The sequence below is a fragment of the Cydia strobilella genome, chromosome 22, assembly GCF_947568885.1.
Source record: "Cydia strobilella chromosome 22, ilCydStro3.1, whole genome shotgun sequence".
Classification (NCBI taxonomy): domain Eukaryota; kingdom Metazoa; phylum Arthropoda; class Insecta; order Lepidoptera; family Tortricidae; genus Cydia; species Cydia strobilella.
In genome coordinates, this window is record NC_086062.1 from 4908914 (window position 1) to 4929685 (window position 20772).

The 20772-nt window shown below is 36.9% G+C and overlaps 2 protein-coding genes across 3 annotated transcripts; both read left to right on the forward strand.

Moving 5' to 3' along the window:
* LOC134751500 (uncharacterized) lies at window positions 1-9055 on the forward strand. Its single transcript, XM_063686918.1, has 5 exons — window positions 1-152; window positions 3117-3196; window positions 4501-6018; window positions 6874-7641; window positions 7975-9055. The coding sequence occupies exons 2-5, from the start codon at window positions 3127-3129 to the stop codon at window positions 9039-9041; spliced, it is 3423 nt and encodes a 1140-aa protein (XP_063542988.1). The 5' UTR covers window positions 1-152; window positions 3117-3126; the 3' UTR covers window positions 9042-9055.
* A 4587-nt stretch (window positions 9056-13642) lies between these two features.
* LOC134751422 (glycine receptor subunit alpha-2) lies at window positions 13643-19983 on the forward strand. Of its 2 annotated transcripts, none has more exons than XM_063686825.1 (9): window positions 13643-13695; window positions 14648-14840; window positions 15523-15724; window positions 16125-16351; window positions 16704-16786; window positions 17174-17308; window positions 17876-18052; window positions 18724-18929; window positions 19515-19983. In XM_063686825.1, exons 2-9 carry the CDS (start codon window positions 14728-14730, stop codon window positions 19686-19688), a joined length of 1317 nt encoding a protein of 438 aa, XP_063542895.1. In that variant the 5' UTR covers window positions 13643-13695; window positions 14648-14727; the 3' UTR covers window positions 19689-19983. The 2 variants fall into 2 exon arrangements, with proteins under 2 accessions (XP_063542895.1, XP_063542896.1); XM_063686826.1 differs by having other exon boundaries at window positions 13644-13695; window positions 15541-15724.
* Window positions 19984-20772: the final 789 nt, after the last annotated feature.

The following is a 20772-nucleotide window of genomic DNA, read 5'->3' on the forward strand; positions in this document are numbered from 1 at the left end:
GAACGCTCACTTCTATGTTCCAAAATGGCCGATACAGAACAAAAACGCGATATTTCTACCGCATTGCTGCGCTTCTTGTGAACAATTCAACAAAAATTCAGATCAAAGCCGGCGACTTCGCCGCCACTGTCAAAATTTAAAACCTTATTTTGGTAAGTTAACAAAGGTGCTAATACTAATATAATCTGAGTACTGGCTTTATTACGGTATACTTTGATGCTAGCACGAAAAAGTTATATATTAATACCATATTAATACTTCAGCGTTACGGAGTACCGATGCTAGGCTGAACAAGTGAAAATTTTTGGTCAAGACTAGAGGATTACATTACAAAAGGTTGGTTGATTCTTTATGAAGAGTAGTCAAGAGAACACCAGTAATAAAATATCTTACGTAGCCGAGTAAGCATCCGGCTCTGTAAGCAACAGGGAAAATATTTTGGTCAGATTCATTTACAAACAGTATCGAATTATGATATTTTGATTACCTAAGCCTGGCCCACGTATCGCCCTGTCGCCGGTTTCATGCCGCAGATTCGATCAATATTCTATAAATGGTGCCCACTGCCTACATTGCTTATTTATTACTTAGTTTGGCACCAGACGTGGTCTTTAACCATTGCATAGCTTTGGGTTGCACACCTTAGCGAGGCCTAGAGCTCGTCCTCTAAAGGCCGCTGTTGTCTAGCACTGACCACTTGGATCTTCTCAGGGTGATAATTGTTACATGAAATTTGCATGGCTTTCATATTTTTTAGTATTTACCGTGACAAGGTACAAAGTGGCTTAGAATTAGTATTGGTTGACTATGGAAGCTGTGTGAAAATATACATACTTACATAGGTGTGGCTAGCATAGCAGCACTGTTAGATATATAAATGAATGCTTAAATTCATGGCAACCAGCTATGACTCAAGTATAGATATTGTTAAATATAATTAGGGTTGCCATCTGTCCGGGTTTCCCCAGATTTGTCCTAGTTTAGAGGGCATCCGGGGAGCGTCCGGGCCGGGCTTCATTTGTAGTCCGGGTTTAAAAGTTTAATGTCTTTGCCCACAACACATGCGGCACCGAGACATGACAAACCTGTTGACATGAACGGGCTCTGATCTCTAAAATCCGGGGTTTTCACGCGTCTTGTCCTGGTTACCACATTTTAGAGATGGCAACCCTAAATATAATATACCTATCACTCAAATAAATGCTGACTTGAGGACCATTTAAGCTTCGTGTATTGTGTAATGCAGTGGTTCCCAAAGTTGACTGGGTTACGACCCACCTCACAAAACTGCTAAATTCGTGACCCACCTCTTAGCTGTCTTAAAAAGGGGGCATAAATCGGTTCAAACGCACCCACGTACCGAGCAATAGAATTACTAAATAACTTCTTAGCTTCAATCCAAAACGCAGACATATTCGCAGACAAGTGGCCGTCCTTACAAAGTAGTGTCAGGATTTTTTTAAACTCTACCTATGTAACTTTGTAGTATGTATGTTTAATTTAAGTTCCTAGAGATACTCGTAGTTCGAAAAATGTATACATGTTTATGATACTGACTATGTATTAACAGTATAAGTGTCTTGGCGTAGGTCGCTGTAAACTTATACTTGTGTTTGTTTGAATAAAGAATAAAGTTTTCTGGTAAGTCTGAGAGTCCCAAGTTCTAATAGAAGGTCAAGGAACTGCTTAATAGTAGAGTTGTGCATGCTCGTTCACTGAAAAGATCACTCCCAACTAGTACAATCTCACAACTGTACTAGTTCGGTCTTTTAAAAAAATAAATAAAAAATAAAATAAAAATCATTTATTTCAGATCTGCATTGATCCATAACGGTGTTAGGTTTTAGTACAGTTAGTACACAGAGAGAGTCGACGTTTAGTTTTAGTTTGGTTTGGTTGGATCATTTGGATCACTTTGCTGTCATTGTCACTCCTCGGTAATTGGTCCCATTCTGTTTCGTTCGCGTGTAGTGTACTAAAAAGTACTAAGAGCAGAATCATTAGGGAATAGTTCGGTCTATAGGTCGGGAATAGTACAGTGGAGGGAATCGTGTCTTTTTGATTTTAGCACACGTACTACACAAGCCTACTTAATACTGTCTTAATATGTTTCCCTCACAGAAAACTTTATTGTTTAACGATTCAAGCTTTTTCATCTTTTCCCCAAAATAGGCATCAAAGTTATTTTTTTAACAATTATAAATGAGTGGAAATTGCAGACAGTACGTTCATCTTTGGCTGTACTTGGTTTTTTGGGGCCACTCAATATTCGCTCGCAACCCACCAATGGGTTGCAACCCATAGTTTGGATAATGCTTGTGTAATGTAAGAAGAATAAGAATAAGAGTATTTATTTATAAGAAAAAACCTTAATAACATTAGATATTATCCTGTGGCCCCACACTAGGCTATGCCTATCACGTGGTAGCCGGATTCGCAATATACAACCAAAGGTTAAGTAAAAAACTATGTGACATTAATAGAAGTAATAATTAAAGAAATTAACTAATTTAAAGAAAGAAAAATTAAAGAAAAAGTTTGTCTGTGTGTGTGTGTGTGTATGTGTGTGTGTCACCATCAAGTAGTATTGTGACACAATTTTCTAATGGTCCCTTATGCAATCATGATATTCTGCTACTTTCTTGCGAGTATTTGTTCGAGGCTCAAGTCCTTACAGTAACAGTAGTAACAGTAAAGAAAACAGGGTTTATTGTATGATTACTCCCTCTCTCCAGTCTCTACAAAAGACGCAGGTCTCTAACACATGGAAAGACGGACAACCTGTCTGGCCTAGTGGGTAGTGACCCTGCCTTTGACCCTGATGGCACTGATTCAAATCCTGGTAAGGGCATTTATTCGTGTGATGAGCACGGATATTTGTTTCTGAGTCAGGATGTTTTCTATGTATTTAATTATTTATAAATAGTTATATATTATATATATTGTTGTCTGAGTACCCACAACATAAGCCTTCTTGAGCTTACTGTGGGCTTAGTCAATTTGTGTAAGAATGTCTTATAATTATTTATAAAATTTTCTTCCTGCGCCCAAAACCCTGGGGTATGGTGTATGGTTATCAGTGTTTCAAAGAGCTAAATGTAAAACCTTATTCACAGACTATCCAAAATGGAGCAGCAAATTGTTGTAAAGACGGAAATGCAGCCGAATGAGGAAATACTGCTTTTTTATGTAGATGGTAAGTACACTTGTTACATACATAATATAGACATATCTGGGCACTTTCACTTAAAAGTGTACTGTTTACTTTTTTCGTAAATCCATCAACTTTTGGTTTATTTCTACTCAGAATCACGAGGACTATTGATTTAAAAAGAAAAAAAAATGTGTCCCCAAACAGTTTTGTAACGCATTTTCACATACATTTTGAACCGTTACAAAACTGACACCCAAAATTTGTATTTTTTCTTTGTCTCATTCAATAGTACTCGTGATAGTCGTGATTCTGAGTCTAAATAGTTGATGGTTTTTGAAAAAACGTAAATGGTACCATTTTTTCTGAAATATGAACAAAAATTTCTTTTCCCATACAAAAAAAAGATGACGTCATAACTCCTCTCCTTTTTTTTGGTGCTACGGGTCAAATTGATTCAATTGGCCTAAAGATCAATCGTACCGATATTCATACTTTACACTATTTGCAGCATTTTACAGAATATCGGGGTGTACTGCTAGGACTATTAAAAACCTACATACTAATTTTATTTATTTTTATTTTATTTATTTGGCTCACAAAACAAGTTACAGACAATTGCAGAAATTAATACAGTATTAGCATACAGTTCAGATCTAGACTATAACTCTTAAACATGTGTGCACAGAAGGATAAGAAGATTTAGTTACAATTTATTGCTAGGGAAGTGAGATGCCATTTCTACAAAATATTTTTTTTTATACTACGTCGGTGGCAAACAAGCATACGGCCCAAAAAACCACAGCAAACATATGGGCATATGGACAGAAAAGTAAAATAAACAGTCGCAAGATTTAGTTTACAGAGTTGCGTGCGCTAGTAATTAAACTACCTAAGTCTAAAACTAAATTATACTAAATATTTTTATTTAATTAATCAAAAAGCGTTTACGAAAATTACAATTATGAACGCAGCCTATGGACACAAAATTTTGTAGATTTTATTTTTGAATGTGGGTAAGCTGCATTTATACTAATCTGTCTCTAGTTGACATTCTTGGGAGCTTGGGCAACCTGCCAAATTGCAACTACTTTGAATTCATTCCTAACAAAATAGGTTGTCGGGACAGGCATAGGCCCTAATGATTAAAGCGCTTCACAATTCATACGCTTCCTGAAATTCATCAATCCGTGACTGCCATGACTAGACTACGAAATCAATTATATGTGATTGCCGATAGCCACCAAATTGACCCATATACAGACATTACAGACTACACATAGCTACTAAATATTTTTGATACACAGAAAATAATAATAATTTTTAATTCAATTATTTTCTGTTTATAGAAGAAGATGGCACAACAGAACATGGAGTAGTGACAACTATTGAAAACATTGAGCAACAGCAAGTAGCTCAGCTTCAAGAAGATAATACCTATCTGGTGGAGCAATCCAGCATTCCCTATGAAGAGGCAATGGAGGAGGACCACGCCTGGTCCAAGGACAAATGGACTGATGATGAAACTAAACGACTTCTAGTATTCTATGTTGACAATAAAACCTCTTTCCTAGGAGGAGCAACAACAAAAAAGCATCTATGGACAGTAGCATGCAAAACTATGCTCTCAAACAAGAACCATGCAGGCTGTGAAATGAAGCTGCGGAATTTAAAAAGAAAGTACACCCAGCTGCGTATAGAACAAGAGAAGGGATTCGATGTCATATGGCCGTATTTCCAACTCAGCCACCAAGCTTTTTATGATGACAAATATGTCAATGCTGTTTTAGAGGAGGAAAAAGCCAAAATGACACCTAAACCTGTAGTACCAGCCAGATCTAATGACGATACAGGCGTTTTGGTCGTCAAAAAGGTTAATAAACATGCTGGGGACGGAAATGTAGAAGCAATGTTAAACTTATACTTGAAACATAAAAAGATCAGCAGCCATAAAGTTAAACAAAGGAACTTGTGGCAAAACATTGCATTACAGATAGGTACAGATGATGGTGACTACTGGCATAAACGCTTTTTGAATTTCAAGAGTAACTATGTAAGGTTACTGGAGAAAAGAAACTTGGAAGGCCCGGATTCTATAAGTTGGCCGTATATGAAACTGTTCGATCAGATTTTTGAAGGAGATGAAGAATTCCAGAAAAAACATGGACTGCAGAAATATGAGCCTCCAATGCGTATAGAACAATATCAACAAGTCCCGGCAGAATCTCTTGAACACATCTGGAATCAAACAGAATTGACTGTTCTTGTAAAATACTACTTTGACTGCTACCAAGAGTTTCAAGATAAAACCATTCCAAACAGTTTCCTGTGGAATGAGGTTGGGCGTCTGATCGACAAAAGTCCTGATTCTTGCAAAGCTAAATATGAGGAATTAAGGGCGGAGCATCTTAGTAAATATATTGAAGGTGGATATGAAATACGCAATCGAGCGCCACTGGCTATTTTATTCGACAATATCATCTGTAAAGACGTCCAGCTAGAAATAGCTACCAAGAGCCTTAGAGCCACTGAAAATGACATGTGGAAAACTGAAGAGTTGGATGAATTGGTGCAATTCTTCTATGAAAATGTGGAAGTTTTTAAAGATTCTGTTTGTTATTTCGTATGTTGGGCTGCTATATCGAAAAAGCTACGGAGGATTATTGCCGCTTGTAGAAAGCAGTGGAAAGAGTTAACAAAACTGTATAAGAGTATTCTGGATGATAAGAAGGAGAATCCTGACATGCAAATTGACTGGCGATATATTGAGTTGTTTGACTGCATATTTGTTTATGGTATGGATACGCAGCTTCTTGATGGTTATGAGAAGTTGCAGGATCAGGAGAAGGAGTCTGAAAAAGTTGGAGGTAAGTCCGTTATTTCAAACTAAGGTCAATGTGGAGAAGACCGACATATAAATGTTTTAGTCGGGAAGCCCGGAAGACCATTATAGGGCAAAAACGTATTTGTATTTGAATACGTACTTCGCTTAGGATGGTATTCCAATTTCCATCTGTCCAATGTCTTGGCCTAATGTGTATTTGCGTCTCACATTTTGCATAATGAGAGAGTGAGACGCAATGCGCATTGGACAAAGAAATTTGAGAGTTGGAATACGACCCTTAGAAAGGAAGAGATTTGTTCCTTCTGTTCTACCGACCTTCTTTAAGTGGAGTATGTGTATAAACGCTCTTGCGTTAGAAGCGACGAAATAGCTTCTAGATGGTCTTACCTGATAGACAGTCTTCTCTAAGTACATTAACTTTACATTTAAAGATTTGAAAGCAGGCCTTAATGATCTATGGAATGTCTCTTTAATAAGACAGCCTCAAATTATCTTGTATTGGAAGTCAATCAGATGGATTTTGAAAGTGAACCTATGACTAGAAACGACTGTTGTAGGACTTGTAAGCGAGAGCTAAATTAGTTTTGTTTCTAATTTATAGTTGTAGAACGTGTTCAATTAAAACTTTAATATTAAAGGAAAAATGGAAAGAAATCACCGCTTCGAGCAAGACCCGAACTTGCGACCTTTAGTAACACCGGTCAGAGTCCGATCGATCTTTTAACAAACTGAGATACCAAAGCTTACCAGAAGCGTGCGTATTTATCTTTTTCTGTAATTTTTCCTTTAATATGAAAAATTGCTTGCACTGTTTGATAAAAATTAATGTTGTTTAATTTTTTACTCTTTCTAATTCCATTACGATTTTTTTTTTCAGTAAAGAGAGTCGAAATCAAATCGGACGACGAAAACGAGTTCGACGAAATGATATCAGAAGACGAGGAATCTTACGACGAGAGAGGCTTCATGAAGCGCTCCAAACGCCGCCCCGGCGATTCCAAGTCCTTCAAAATACTCGAGTACTACCAGAAAAACAAGGATAAGTTCAACTCTCCTTTCCGTAAGAAGCTAGCTCTGTGGGAAGTCCTAGCTAAGGACATAGGCATTTCGGCAACCCAGTGTGCACATAGATTCAGAAACCTAAAGCAAGTCTACACGAAATATGTCCAAAGAGAAATCAATAAGCCTGAGAAACCTATCCTCTGGCCGTATTACGCGCATTGCAAGAAGGTCTTTGGATACAGAGCCATTAAGTCCAAATTGCGGAATGGCAAGAAAGACACTGATGACGAGGAAGACTGGTCTGCTAAAGAAATTAAGCAACTCATTGTTTATTTCTCGCAGAATTTTTATGATATCAACTCTAATCTGGAGGATAAAAGCAAATGGTCGGCTTTAGCCGCTGAAATTGGTAAATTGGAAGACGCTTGCAGTGATAAGTTGCTAGAATTGAGGAAATCTTACAGAAAACTTAAGACAATGAAAACTAGGAATCCTGATGTTAAAATCAGTTGGAAGTATTTCAATATGTTTGATGAGATTTACAGTGCAAGAGACGATACGGGGGAAATTGTACAAGAAATTGAAATTAATGGAGACGGATATGAAGAATTAAGTCTTTCTGATGTTAAAATGGAAGCACAAGGTAATTTTAAATCTGTATAGATCTATATTGATATCACTTTTTTATTTTGCTGTTTTGCATCATTATCATAATCATTATGTCTTTCAGATATCATAGAAATAGAAGTTGAGTGAAGACTAGATTTAAGAGAAAACCTTTTTTGTTATTTAATTTTCTATCACAATATAGTTTTGATTCCATTAGAGCTTATTTCACTTAATTTTAAACCTTATATGTTGGTGAAGGTACTTGTATAACTTTATTAATTATTATTATACTTTTGTAGATTAGATAAAGTATTCCATTTTATTGGAAATTGTTAGATACGGTCCTAATAATGCTTTATTTTTACAGATGATGACTATCAATGTATAATCGTGATACCTGAAGGCCAAGATATAAATGAAATGAGCAACGCACAAATAATCATGTCTGAAAATGGCGACATGCAGCCCTACGTACAAGTCCAAACAGAAAACCAACAAGCAGTCAAGAAATGGACTAAAAAGACCAAAAAGACATTGCTGATACACTATATTAACTATTTGAGAATGAACAGAGGAAAAGAAATCATTGCAACAGATATGTGGAAGGAAATATCAGCCAAATTAAACATGTCTCCATTATCCTGTAGAAAAATGTTTGCGAAATTGAAAGAAAATCATTTACAATTAGCCAATGAAATTGATCCTAACAAAAAGAAGACGCCATATTACACGCTACTTGAGAAAATAGTAGCTATGAAGCCTAAATTCACTAAAACAGGGCAAAAGAAAACTATAAAAGGAGATAAAGTTTACACAGATGTTGTTCTACCTGATGAGAAAGTGCAGCAAGCGTTGATATACTATTTAGAGCATGTAGAAGAATACGTGAGTCCCAAGTTTGAGAATAAATACCTATGGACAGAACTGGCCAATCACATCTCAGAGCCTTTGAACAATATATTGAGAAAAATTAACTATTTGAAGCAGAATTTCGATATTCACACAGGAAAAGTCGCAGGAGAAGACAATCCTTTCACTGACATTTTAAGGGAAATCGTATCAAAGGAATCTGCTCTTACGAGCGATATACAAAACGAGCCGAAACCTGACCAGCTAGAAATCAAAGAGGAAACATGGACTGATGAGGAAACAGAACAACTACTTAGCTGGTATCTGGCGAATTTGGAAAAATTCAAAAACCCCAAATTTGTTCGCAGTTACCTTTGGATGGAGGCCGCGGACATTCTCAAGAAGAGTGCTCTCGTTTGCTCTAAAAAGATGACCGAAGTTAGGACTCAGTACAAAACTCTTATAAAAGAAAGTCCTGAAGAATTGAACAAATGGAAGTTCTATGATTTGTGCCAGAAAATATATGGGACGGGGAAAAGGAATGCTGAGAGTATGATGATTTTAGATACGACACAAAACGTTTAGTTTATCTTATGATACTTGACTTATCAATATATTTGCCGAGCAAAGTATTTCTTGGAAACATCGCGACTAGCATGACTACATGTCGAAACAATAAAGTAAGGACGCAAATCGACCCGCCATTTCCTATCCTTATCGCACGCGCGTAGTTATAATATGCTGTTCCGCTCATGATGCCGGCGGTCAATGACACTGTGCGAGCGGGATAGCCATATAATTATACGCGTGCGATAGAGATAGGAACAAGCGGGTCAATTTACGAAATTGTTCGTGATTAGCCGAGTCCACACAGAGCGAGCATACGCGCGAGGCAATTTCTTCGCGCACAAAACGGCGCGTGTTGTATCGACATTTTTAGACGTGCCTCGGCCGAGGCGGCACGCGCGAGGCGCGTCTACACTGGCCGTTTTGTGCGCGACTGTCTGTCCGTTACGCTACCCGTCCGTCTGTCTGTCCGTCTGTCACCAGGCTGTATCTCATGAACCGTGATAGCTAGACAGTTGAAATTTTCACAGATTATGTGTTTCTGTTGACAACAAATACTAAAAAGTACGAAACCCTCGGTGGCGGGCGAGTCCGACTCGCACTTATCCGGTTTTTTATGTATATAATCTTGACATTGACGTGAGGGGCGGATCCGCATCCGTATCCGCGTCCGCGGATGTCAAAGATTCTGCATCCGCAACATCCCTGCTTTGTTCCATCCTAATTTTCGCGTGACTACTCGCGCGATTTTAAGTATGCGCTCCAGAACTGAGCCATGAGTGTTCAAATCAAATCTATGACTGAAGAGATTTGTTTTTTTTGCGTTATTTTTATTAACGTTAAGACGCAGATTATTATCGAATCATGGGCTTTTAATTTAAAAACCAATTTCCATTTTATGTTGTATAGATACACGTTATTACGTTAATATACAGTTATAGGTTATACTGATTTACATGAAGTAAATAAATTTTATTTGCTATATTATTCATATATTTTATTTATTACTCAGAAAGTCACCCATCCCGTGCAAAACAAAAATTGGGGAGCTTCAGTGCCTCATAACGTAAAGGTTTGTTTTAGCAAAGATAGATATAACTCCGTAATAGATGGATACAGTCTAAGGAAAAAACGTGCCTCGAAAATCAAGAAAATTTGATTCTCGTTCAGAGGGCGCTACTAGTTTTGGCCTACAATCGTATAGATGGCGTTGACGGTTTCGTTTATTATTTAACACTTTTAACGCATATCAGTGAAAGAGCATGGGTCAAAATCATAAAAATAACTAATGCAAATGAAAAAAAATCATTTATCCATATTTAAATACATTTTATCGTATTTTTATAAATCTTCATTTTTAGTTTTAAGGTGTGTCGATAGATGGCAGTGAATTTACTGGGGTTACAAAATTTACTATGACAGTACCGCTCTATCTTATTATATCCTCTTTGTTCTGTACCTAGTACTATTATTTATTCTGTACTTGTATTCAGTATTCAGTATTCATTTATTTCTTGCTTCCATGGTACATTTTTGGGTAGTATTTACATATTTCTTATGGTATCACATGGACCCTGAATAGGGTGTAGCAAATACAGATAATTAAATTAAATTACAGTTACTTAACTATATCTAGTGGCTTTTACAAACTTATAACTACGTATATAAACTTTGTATATGATATGTACTAAAGTAGGTATGCTTTAAATTCATGGGACTTTGAATTTACGTCGCTATAGCCGAATGGTCGCTACAACCAAGGTCGTAATAAATGAAATCCGCTGTAAGTAGTTAAGTATAGTGGATTTAATTGACAAGTGTCAATGTAACTTAAGTTATTTAATTTTTTATAGTTTTTTAAAGTGTACCAAATCTCAATGTTGACCGCGCAAGTAGGTACAGTCAGAATCAATATTAGCGGATAAAAGAACGCACCAAAAGTATCTGCCACCCCCTAATAATTTTACAAATATAAATATATCTGCACAGTTTACGTTTAAAACTATCGCCATGCTCTGTTTCTTTAACATAGTGAGACAACTGAGACACATCCCTTTATGTAAAGCTATTAGAAAATTGTAGATACCTACTTTTGACGCCTAGTTTCATTCGTTACTATTGATGATGACTATCTAACCAAAGATAGATATAACTCCGTAATAGATGGATACAATCTAAGGAAAAAACGTGCCTCGAAAATCACGAAAATTTGATTCTCGATCAGAGGGCGCCACTAGTTTTGGCCTACACTCGTATAGAGGGCGTTGACTGTTTCGTTTGTTATTTATAATTTTAACGCATATCAGTGAAAGAACATGGGTCAAAATCATATAAAAATAATTAATACAAATAAAAAAATCATTTATCCATATTTAAATACATTTTAACGTATTTTTATAAATCTTCATTTTTAGTTTTAAAGTATGTCGATAGATGGCAGTGAATTTACAGCGGTTACAAAATTTACTATGACAGTACCGCTCTATCTTATTATATCCTCTTTGATCTAACTAAACTAGGTACAGTTGAAGGCAAAAATATCGATCTATAGACAAATGGCTCGTGAACACGACTTTATTGTGTGAGAGCGGAGACATATTTTTGATACTTTGGGAATGTATATATATTTATGCCCTTGACTGTACTTCGATTCCTTTGTACAAAGGAATCGTAAATCGAATCGGCACCTTTGAATCAGGATCGATTCTCGCAAGGAAGGTGATAGCAAGTGGCTCAAGGTTTGGGCAGACGCGCCACACCCTGCCCTGGCTTAATCCTGTTAGCGGACACAGAGCCAGGAAATATAATGGAGTACGATTTATCGGTTGTGTGCGAAGTGTGTGGAAAAAGAACGCAAACCAAGCAAATATGTGAACATTAGTGGACTTAAATATTACATCTCTGCGGCTTCTTTCTGTCATCGCTCCACGGGACAAAATTTCCATCTTCACCTCTTAGAGGGTTCAGCCCTTAACTGTGCATAATTATTGTATTGTAAATGTGATTTAAATTTATTCATACTGAAGTGAAAAGTTATATGTGCAAACACGACACCAACAATTTTTTACATCTTGTACCCTTTCGAGTCCCTTGCTGCGCTCGAGGTTCTAATTCTGTTGGCGAGAATTTAGAGAGTTCAGTCTATCATTACCAAATAATGGCTTTGTGAGCTGTAAACGAACCATCATAGCTCCGCCATTTTGTAAAATTTTCAATCGACAAAAAAAATTGTCGAGCCTATTCACAAAAATTTACGAGAATCGGCCAAGAAATGCGACCAGCACCGGTATCATGGTCGCGTTTTTGTCACTTGTCACATCATGGGTCACTTTCGCACTTACGTACTTGTTAGAGCGTGACAGGTATGGTGACAAATGATGATAGACAGCCGTCCATCTTAGCCCCGCTGTTGAGAAGACCAGCCGGACATACGAAAGCATTTTTGCCCTAGCTATGATTTTGCTCGGTCAAAACGGAACATCACATACCTAACGAAACTTAGTAACTTCATGGTCCTATTCACCCCACTGTATCAAATTATGTTATTACTTCGTTGTGTTACCATTATCAACAATATGTGTTCATTTTAATTTTTTAAATGTTGTTTATTATCGCGTTTGTATGTTTACTATACATAGTTATATCTTTTATATTCGATACAGACTGAAGAAAATTGTGATTTTGTATTTTTAAACGGATGACGTTAATGTCAAATAAAATGTGAATTCAGTGAACACAGCAGTGACATCTATTTTGTGCTAAATTAATAACCTAGGTATAGTTAATACCGTGAAAGTAAAAGCTATAGGTACCTAGGTATTATAAGCGAAGGTATAGTACTAATATTTTTCAGTCAATGGATAAATAGGTTCTCATTTTGCATAAGTAAACAAAAATGTTTCTGAAAGCATTCACACTGCCACCTACATATTATATCTAGCGGCATGTATTAACTCATAGGATTAAGGCCTGACCCCCTTCTTCATAAAACTATAAGTTTCAATCAGTTAATTTATGTTCATCCCTTTCTTACAAATACATAAGTCAAAATAGATTAAAACAAATGATTACTAGCTGTTAATTGGCAAATTGGGATTTGTAATGCGTCTATGAATAACGGCATTATTTAGTCTGTACCTACTTATAGTTAAAGGTAGACTTAGTGGTAATCTTCTTCAGTCGGTCCCTCAATACTGAGGATACGTGACATGTCCTTCTGCTGAAGACCAGGTTCCTCCATAGGGTAATATAGGTACTCTACTTATCTAATAGGTATGTGTCAGTCATATTATGTATGAATATTTAGGGCTAAATAAATGTCTTATAACGTTCATCAATCATTATTATTGTGGCAATGCCACAATCTTAAAAGTCTGAACAGTCTGAATAATGAAAAAAATCTCAACACGTAGTTAAGATTTGCCCTCATTGATTGCTCCAATTCCCTTAGGTTGGACATTCACTCCACATAAAAAGGTACATATTAAGTAAATGAAGCCCTACAATTGTTATCCAAGTAGCACTGTTATACCTACAGCTTTAGTTATAGCTAGGAAGGGGTAAGAAAGAGCGTGATGTAAGACAATGCAGTGTAAAATATTAGATTTAGCGTCATGTGGCCATTCGTTGGACAAATTTGAAAGGCGACAAAGCCGTAATTGAATCAGTGTTTGTAAGACTTCTTTTTTATATAGAAAATCAGACATTTTGAGAAATAGATAAGTGAGATGTGCTTGATAAAATAGGATAGAAAATACTGTTTACTAATTTTGGTGTTTGTGAACAAGCTAGGTATTTTTAAAGTGCCTCACCTTTCGTATGTCTGTGGTGTGATAAAAACGCAAAACGTTGATTAATAATTTGGTCAGGATCCTTATCAAACATAGACTGTCGTCTATGTCTATGGTTAATGTGTTGGGTCTAGTTGCAGCATTGCTCTATTTAATAATATCGAAAGTGGAATTTTTGTATGTCTTAATATCAGATAGGATCATAGTTTGTTGCTAAAGCCTTGTGAGGTGCTGCGTACAATTTTTTTTAGACCTATTCCAGATTTTATTTTGATTACTAGAAAATTACAAATTAATACAAATTCATGGGCAATAAATGCAACAGTGGACATATCTAAAGGTACTTTTTGCCTTAGGTACATTTTTCTTTGCATAGTAATCATTTTCTTTACAATAAAACTGTAATAGTAGATTGTTAACCAACACCAAGGGATGAAAGGCACCCATTTCTGTCGAGGTAGTTTGCCAGTTAGTCCGAGACTAAAATGGTGGCTTTGGCCCGAGTTAAAAACTTTTCATTTCGAATACTAGGAAAGTAAAATATATGTGCATTAAAAAAAACAACTAAGTATAAACTTTTGTAGTATTTCTTATTTCAATTAACAATTTAGGTAAAAGTATCGTGCTTTATGGAATGGGGAGTTAAATATCAGAATGGAAATCCATTTAGTATCAAATTTTAATTGCTTATCGTCATAACAGAAAAAAAAACGTACTGGGAAAGTAAAATGCTCTAGTGCAGAAACGTATCATTTTCTGCACACTTCTTAGAACAACAACTACCCACCTTCAAAGCATGATAAATGAAAAATAAAATGTCCGTTTTCTCATAAGTTAGGAAACTCCGAAGCAAGTATGAAGTATTTCCAAAGGTGACAAAACATTAGAATTTAGATGAAAGTGAACTAAAGTGAATGGAACACGTAGTCAATATGAACTTTAGAGTGGCGTGGTGTGGTATTCTCTTCTCTTTCGTGCTTGAGGGAAACGCTGATGCGGAAAAAGTGCAGGCCGCTGTCAGTTTTTTGTAAGTATCTTTACTTACTCATACTTATCTATATCAGATAGCTAGTTTCTGAAATTACGAAATTTATCACATGCAATGGTTTTGGGTTTTCAAAAATTTTCCCTCTGAATTTTCCAAACTATATTTCGTAACTTAACTTACTTCATAAATATCTCCTTAAGTACGTCAATCCTTCATACATATTTAATTATACGAACGGGTCTACCGCGATTTGATTTCATTGTTTTTACCTTAAATTCCGACGTTTCAGCTGAGTTGCACCACAGCTGTGGTCACGGAAAGACTGACGTCCCAGCAAAATGTCAACGGAGATCTACAACACTAAACTACCCGAAATTTGTTTATAAAAATGTTCGGGGTAGACACGGAAATTAATTGCCACTACCCGTGTTTAATGTTTCACAGTTTAATGTTTTTATAGACCCGTTCTTATAATTAAATATGTGTTCAAAACGCGAGTTAAAAGTGTTAAATCCTTCATACACTTTGATATTGCTTGGATAGTTCAATTGGTTGGATAGCCCAAGATCGAGGCAGGTCACAGGTTCGAATCCTGTGAAAGGATGTATATCATTTTCAATTTTGCGCTGTAACTTACTCTAGTACCTACATTAATTGCCTTTTGTCCCTATTCTAAAAATAAACAAGGTAGGATTAATTCTCTGCAATCCCGCTCATCCAGGGTTGACTGCATTTCCAGAACAAATTCATCGTACCAAGAGATAGAACTGAAGTCGGAATCCAGCCTGTCCCTCCGGGATATCCTGCCAATTAAAGCCAAGTACTACGATAAAAATCGGGCTCCGAAGTTATTAGGGCAGCCTACTATAGTATACTTTCATGTTACTGTGCTGTCCTTGGATTCCATTAATGAGGAGAGTATGGTGAGTTCATTTCTATTACAAGCTATTTAGTTTCACCTGTCCCGATGTCTGTTTGTGTGTCTGTCTATAGTATATTGTGTGGCTGATTCAAGAAAGCTAGCACGAATGGAATGAACGAAATTTCCATATGAGTGACACCTATATCGGTATACAGTCAGAGCCACTATTTTATTGGTTAATGTGATACAGACATAGATATCTTCATGTACTCATTCATTCCATTCATGCCAGCTCTTGTGAATCGACGTTGTACGTACCACATCAGTGTTATTGTAGATTTCTTGAGAGTAAGAACTTTTTTTAAAACTCGCCCCAAATAAAACAGTCAACAACTCGCTCGTTGCTTGTATCCAACCCTAATGATCTACCTGATCGTTCAGCTTTTCTTGTCCATTTCCAGACGTACGTAGCAGATGTCTTCCTAGCTCAATCCTGGCGGGACCCTCGCCTCCGTCTGCCAGAGAACATGCACGAGGAGTACCGGATCCTGGACGTAGAATGGCTCAACAAGATCTGGAGACCAGACTGCTTTTTCAAGAACGCCAAGAAAGTGACCTTCCATGAGATGAGCATACCAAATCATTACTTGTGGTTGTATCATGATAAGACGCTGCTTTATATGTCCAAGTAAGTAATTTTTTGGCAAGTTTTTTGATGAAACTGATCTGGCCCACACAGAACCAAGCAGTACCTATTGCTAATGCAATAATTTTCTTTATCTAACAAAGAGATTTAACTTGAAGGTAAATAATGCAGATATATAAATAAATAAATAATACTTTTGTGAGAAGAGACCTGCGCCCTGCAGTGGACCGTATATAATTGCCGCTGGTAATGCAGACTCGTAGGTTGATCCGGCTCAAAGGACCTGCAAATGTCCAATTACGGACACTATATCTGTTGATGCATAAAATCCTACTAGACTTCTTTAACTTCTCAATTATTCTTCAAATACGTAAACTGATTGTATTTTGTTCAGATTGACGCTGGTGTTATCTTGCGCGATGAAGTTCGAGTCCTACCCCCACGACACGCAAAGCTGTTCCATAATGATCGAAAGCCGTAAGTTTTCCCGATCTTTCCGTACATAAAATTTATATTTCCAAAAAAATAATGAATTTACTTTAAATGTCTCGTTCCTTTTTATTTCGTTGCATCAAATGATTCAGATACTGTTTTATGAAATTAAGTAAACATTTGAATTGTTTACTAGAACTTAAAAAGCACACGTTGTACAACTGAAAAGTACACCGGCATTTTAATCGTTCTGTCATCGCGTAGCCAATCGAAGTGAGTTTTCAGTCAAACTGCCGCTGGAGAGATGTAAGTAACTTTATTCAGGCCGTAGTGTAATGTGGCCATTCTGTATGAAATGTTATCACTTATCCTGTGATGTGGTGGAATTTACTACGACTGTTTTGTCGTCGTTTACCATTTCCCCTGTTACAGTGTCGCACACCGTCCACGACCTGGTGTTCATCTGGAACCTCACGGATCCGCTGGTTGTAAACCCGGACATCGAGTTGCCTCAGCTCGACATATCGAACAACTATACTAGCGACTGTACTATCGAGTATTCTACTGGTAAATATTCTTAAAATAGGCAGTACCTAAGTATTCATCCGGAACCTGATACACCCGTTGGTGGTCAACGGTCAACCCGGACATCGAGTTGCCTCATTTCGACATATCAAACAACTACACTATCGACTGCATTATCGAATATTCAACTGGTAAACTGGTATGTATCTATGCTAGGGAGTTTGGACGTCATGTAAACGTCTTTTTGCTCATGCTTCTACAAGTAGCTCATGTCTCAGCTTAAGATTTCTGTTAGGGGAAACGGGTAAAGGTTTTTCGGGCGACAGTCGAGGACAGTGTAGCTCTAGAGTAGTTAAAATTCAAACTTAAAAGGTTTCAGGACAGTTGAAGAAACATTCAAGTTTACGATTTGTGTTCAAGTTTAAATGGAGCTAGGATTTTTCAATTTAAAAACAGCAACATATAAAGATGCTGTAACAATGGATACTTTTTGGTCACCAAGAAAACCATTCATCTTCGAAGCCAATAATTTTCGTTTGATCCATACTAAAAGCAACACCGTATACCTACCTATACTTAACTATATTAAGCATTAATCTCTTATTCCAGGAAACTTCACCTGTCTAGCCATAGTGTTCAACCTCCGGCGGAGGCTGGGCTACCACCTGTTCCACACATACATACCCTCGGCGCTCATCGTCGTCATGTCCTGGATATCCTTCTGGATCAAGCCTGAAGCCATCCCAGCCAGGGTCACACTTGGAGTCACTAGTCTCCTTACTTTGGGTAAGTTTTGAAAGTGTTTGGTTGTAAAGCGTCAAGGGTATTATAAAACCCGTGCTGGATGGGTTGCCACCTACCTGCATATACATATAACCTCGCTGCCTGGCTCGCTGTTCACGTTAACTACATATATAACCTCGGCGCTCATCGTCTTCATGTTCTGAATTTCCTTCTGGATCAAGCCAGAAGTCATTCCAGTTAATAGTCTCTTGATGTTAGACGAGTTTTAGAAGCGTTTTAGTTGTGATTCTTAATCATCAGGTTGTCAGTCCACTGCACAAACTTGCATACCAATTACGTCGATCTTCAGCTCTCCTGATCCAATTTCTGCCCGATGCCTTACTTACGAATATCACCACCACCAATTGAGCGCAAAGAGAAACTCCTAACATAGGTTTCTCATAGCTCCCTGAGCTGGTGAACACAGTAAGTGGCCATGTTATGTCCGTATTATGTCATGGTCGTGATCATAACATACAAAGTGCTTGTTACATCTACTTTATCGCCGGACACTTTCTGCTATCTTGCTGCTGATAGTAATATATACATTTCTCTGTCTGTCTCAGAAGAAAGTGTCCGAGAAAAAGGTAGATGTAATAACCCCTTAAATCAAACCGAAGGTGATTCTATACGAAAAACCGTAGTTGTGTTACAATTTTTGCCTCATTTTCCAGCTACCCAAAACACCCAATCGCAGCAAAGCCTGCCGCCCGTCTCGTACGTGAAAGCCATCGACGTGTGGATGTCGTCCTGCTCTGTCTTCGTGTTTCTGTCGCTGTTCGAGTTCGCGGTGGTGAACAACTACATGGGCCCGGTGGCTACTAAGGCTATGAAGGGGTACTCTGATGAAGACCTGTCCAGGGACTTAGACGCGTTTAAGGTCAGTTTACCATCGTCCAGATAATTAACTGACATTAAATCTAAGATTAAATACGAAAATACCCCATACAAAAATATGAGAAATTTCCAATGATTATCTATATGAAAATTTCGCAATTTTGAAATTTTCCGACGGCATATCAGTAGTTCCGCTCTTCAAGGTCGCAGTGGTGAACCGCAGTACATGGGTACATGGCTACAACGATTATACGTGATGGGGCAATATAAATCGAAAACATATGAGTTGGCTTTCTAACGGGGTTATACATATAATTACGTAGGAAAACAAAAGACAATGAACAAAAGATGACTTGTCTTTTCACAGTCACGGATAATTAAATCTAGTTTCTGTCTTTAACTTAGGTAGTAGGTACCTATATACAGCTTAAAACCGTCTCGACGTAGTTTAGAGCACTGGTAAATTAGAAATAAGAATCTCAATCCCACGCACGTAGCACGTATAATAATTATTTAATAATATTTAATAATTATACCTATTTTAAAATTCCACCATCGTTTGGAAATGCTTACTTTTCATTGCCGTTAACCGTTTAACCGTTAATAACCGTTTTCGTTTACTTTTCAGCACATATTCCCAAACCCCGTGGACCCCCGCGCCAGTACCTCCGCCTCTCTCCCTCAATACGAGACCTGCTGCAACGGGAGAGAGACTGCAATATACATCGATCGGTTCTCTCGCTTCTTTTTCCCCTTCTCTTTCTTTATACTGAACGTGGTCTATTGGTCTACTTTCTTGTAAGTTGTCGTTTTGTACAAAATTGTATGGTTCACAGAAGATTTAATGTCAATTCTGATAAGTTAACTTAAAAGTGTTCTGTCAGATTAATAATCTGTGTTTTAATAAAGTTTTGTCAGATTTTTACCTTACCACACTTGCATTATTAGTACATTACGATACAAGTGCGAAAAATAGCAAATTACCTATTCGTACATGTATCGTACAACGTTTTACAGTACATATGGCCCTTTAAATGTTCGACATAGTTACGTAATGTGTTAATTATCGCACTAGTGCGGTAAAGTAGCACCATATATGTACTGTAAATTGTAATAAATATTTAAAATATATTTAGTAAGTGAATATCGAAACGACTCACGAATCTCAGGATTGATTGATTAAGAAACTTCTTGGGACTATAAAAAAGTCTTGCCAGCTTTAACTACGGTTGACTGGATAGACCAAAATTGATAGTTAATATATAATGTAAACTTACACGACATACGTTGCTTAACTTAAATTAAATTAAGATGTGTGCAAAAAAAAATTTCGAGTTTGTGATGACACTAAAAAAGTGTTGTGACAGATTGTTTTTTTAGGAATAAGTTAACATGAAATTTGTGTATATTTAGGTACAAAATAGACGAATAAAATGGTAATAACTAAAACTTAAAATTTTATTTTCGTTCGTCGATTGCCTGTCTGCAGTTACAGTGCGACATACAATAGTAGAAATTAAATAAAATGGAACTTCATACTAAATTGTTGCCATGTTTAAAAAGCAAATTTCAAAGCATTATAGGTACGTCAAAAAAGTGACAGTTACGTAGGAAGTGGCACCCTCAATAATTTTCTACAATTTCTTGTCGGACTATACAATTATACATACCTAATAATACACATCCTAATGAGCTATGCAAGAAATATTTCAAAAAGTTGGAAAAATGATTGGAAATCTTTTATTTTGGAAATGGAAATATTTGGTTCCCTTACAAAAAGATGAGAAGTTTCCGATTTTTTTTCTGTGGAAATTTTGCAATTATGGAAACTGTCCCAACGACAGTAACAGTTAAGTTACTCTTGGAATGTAAAAACAATTCCATCC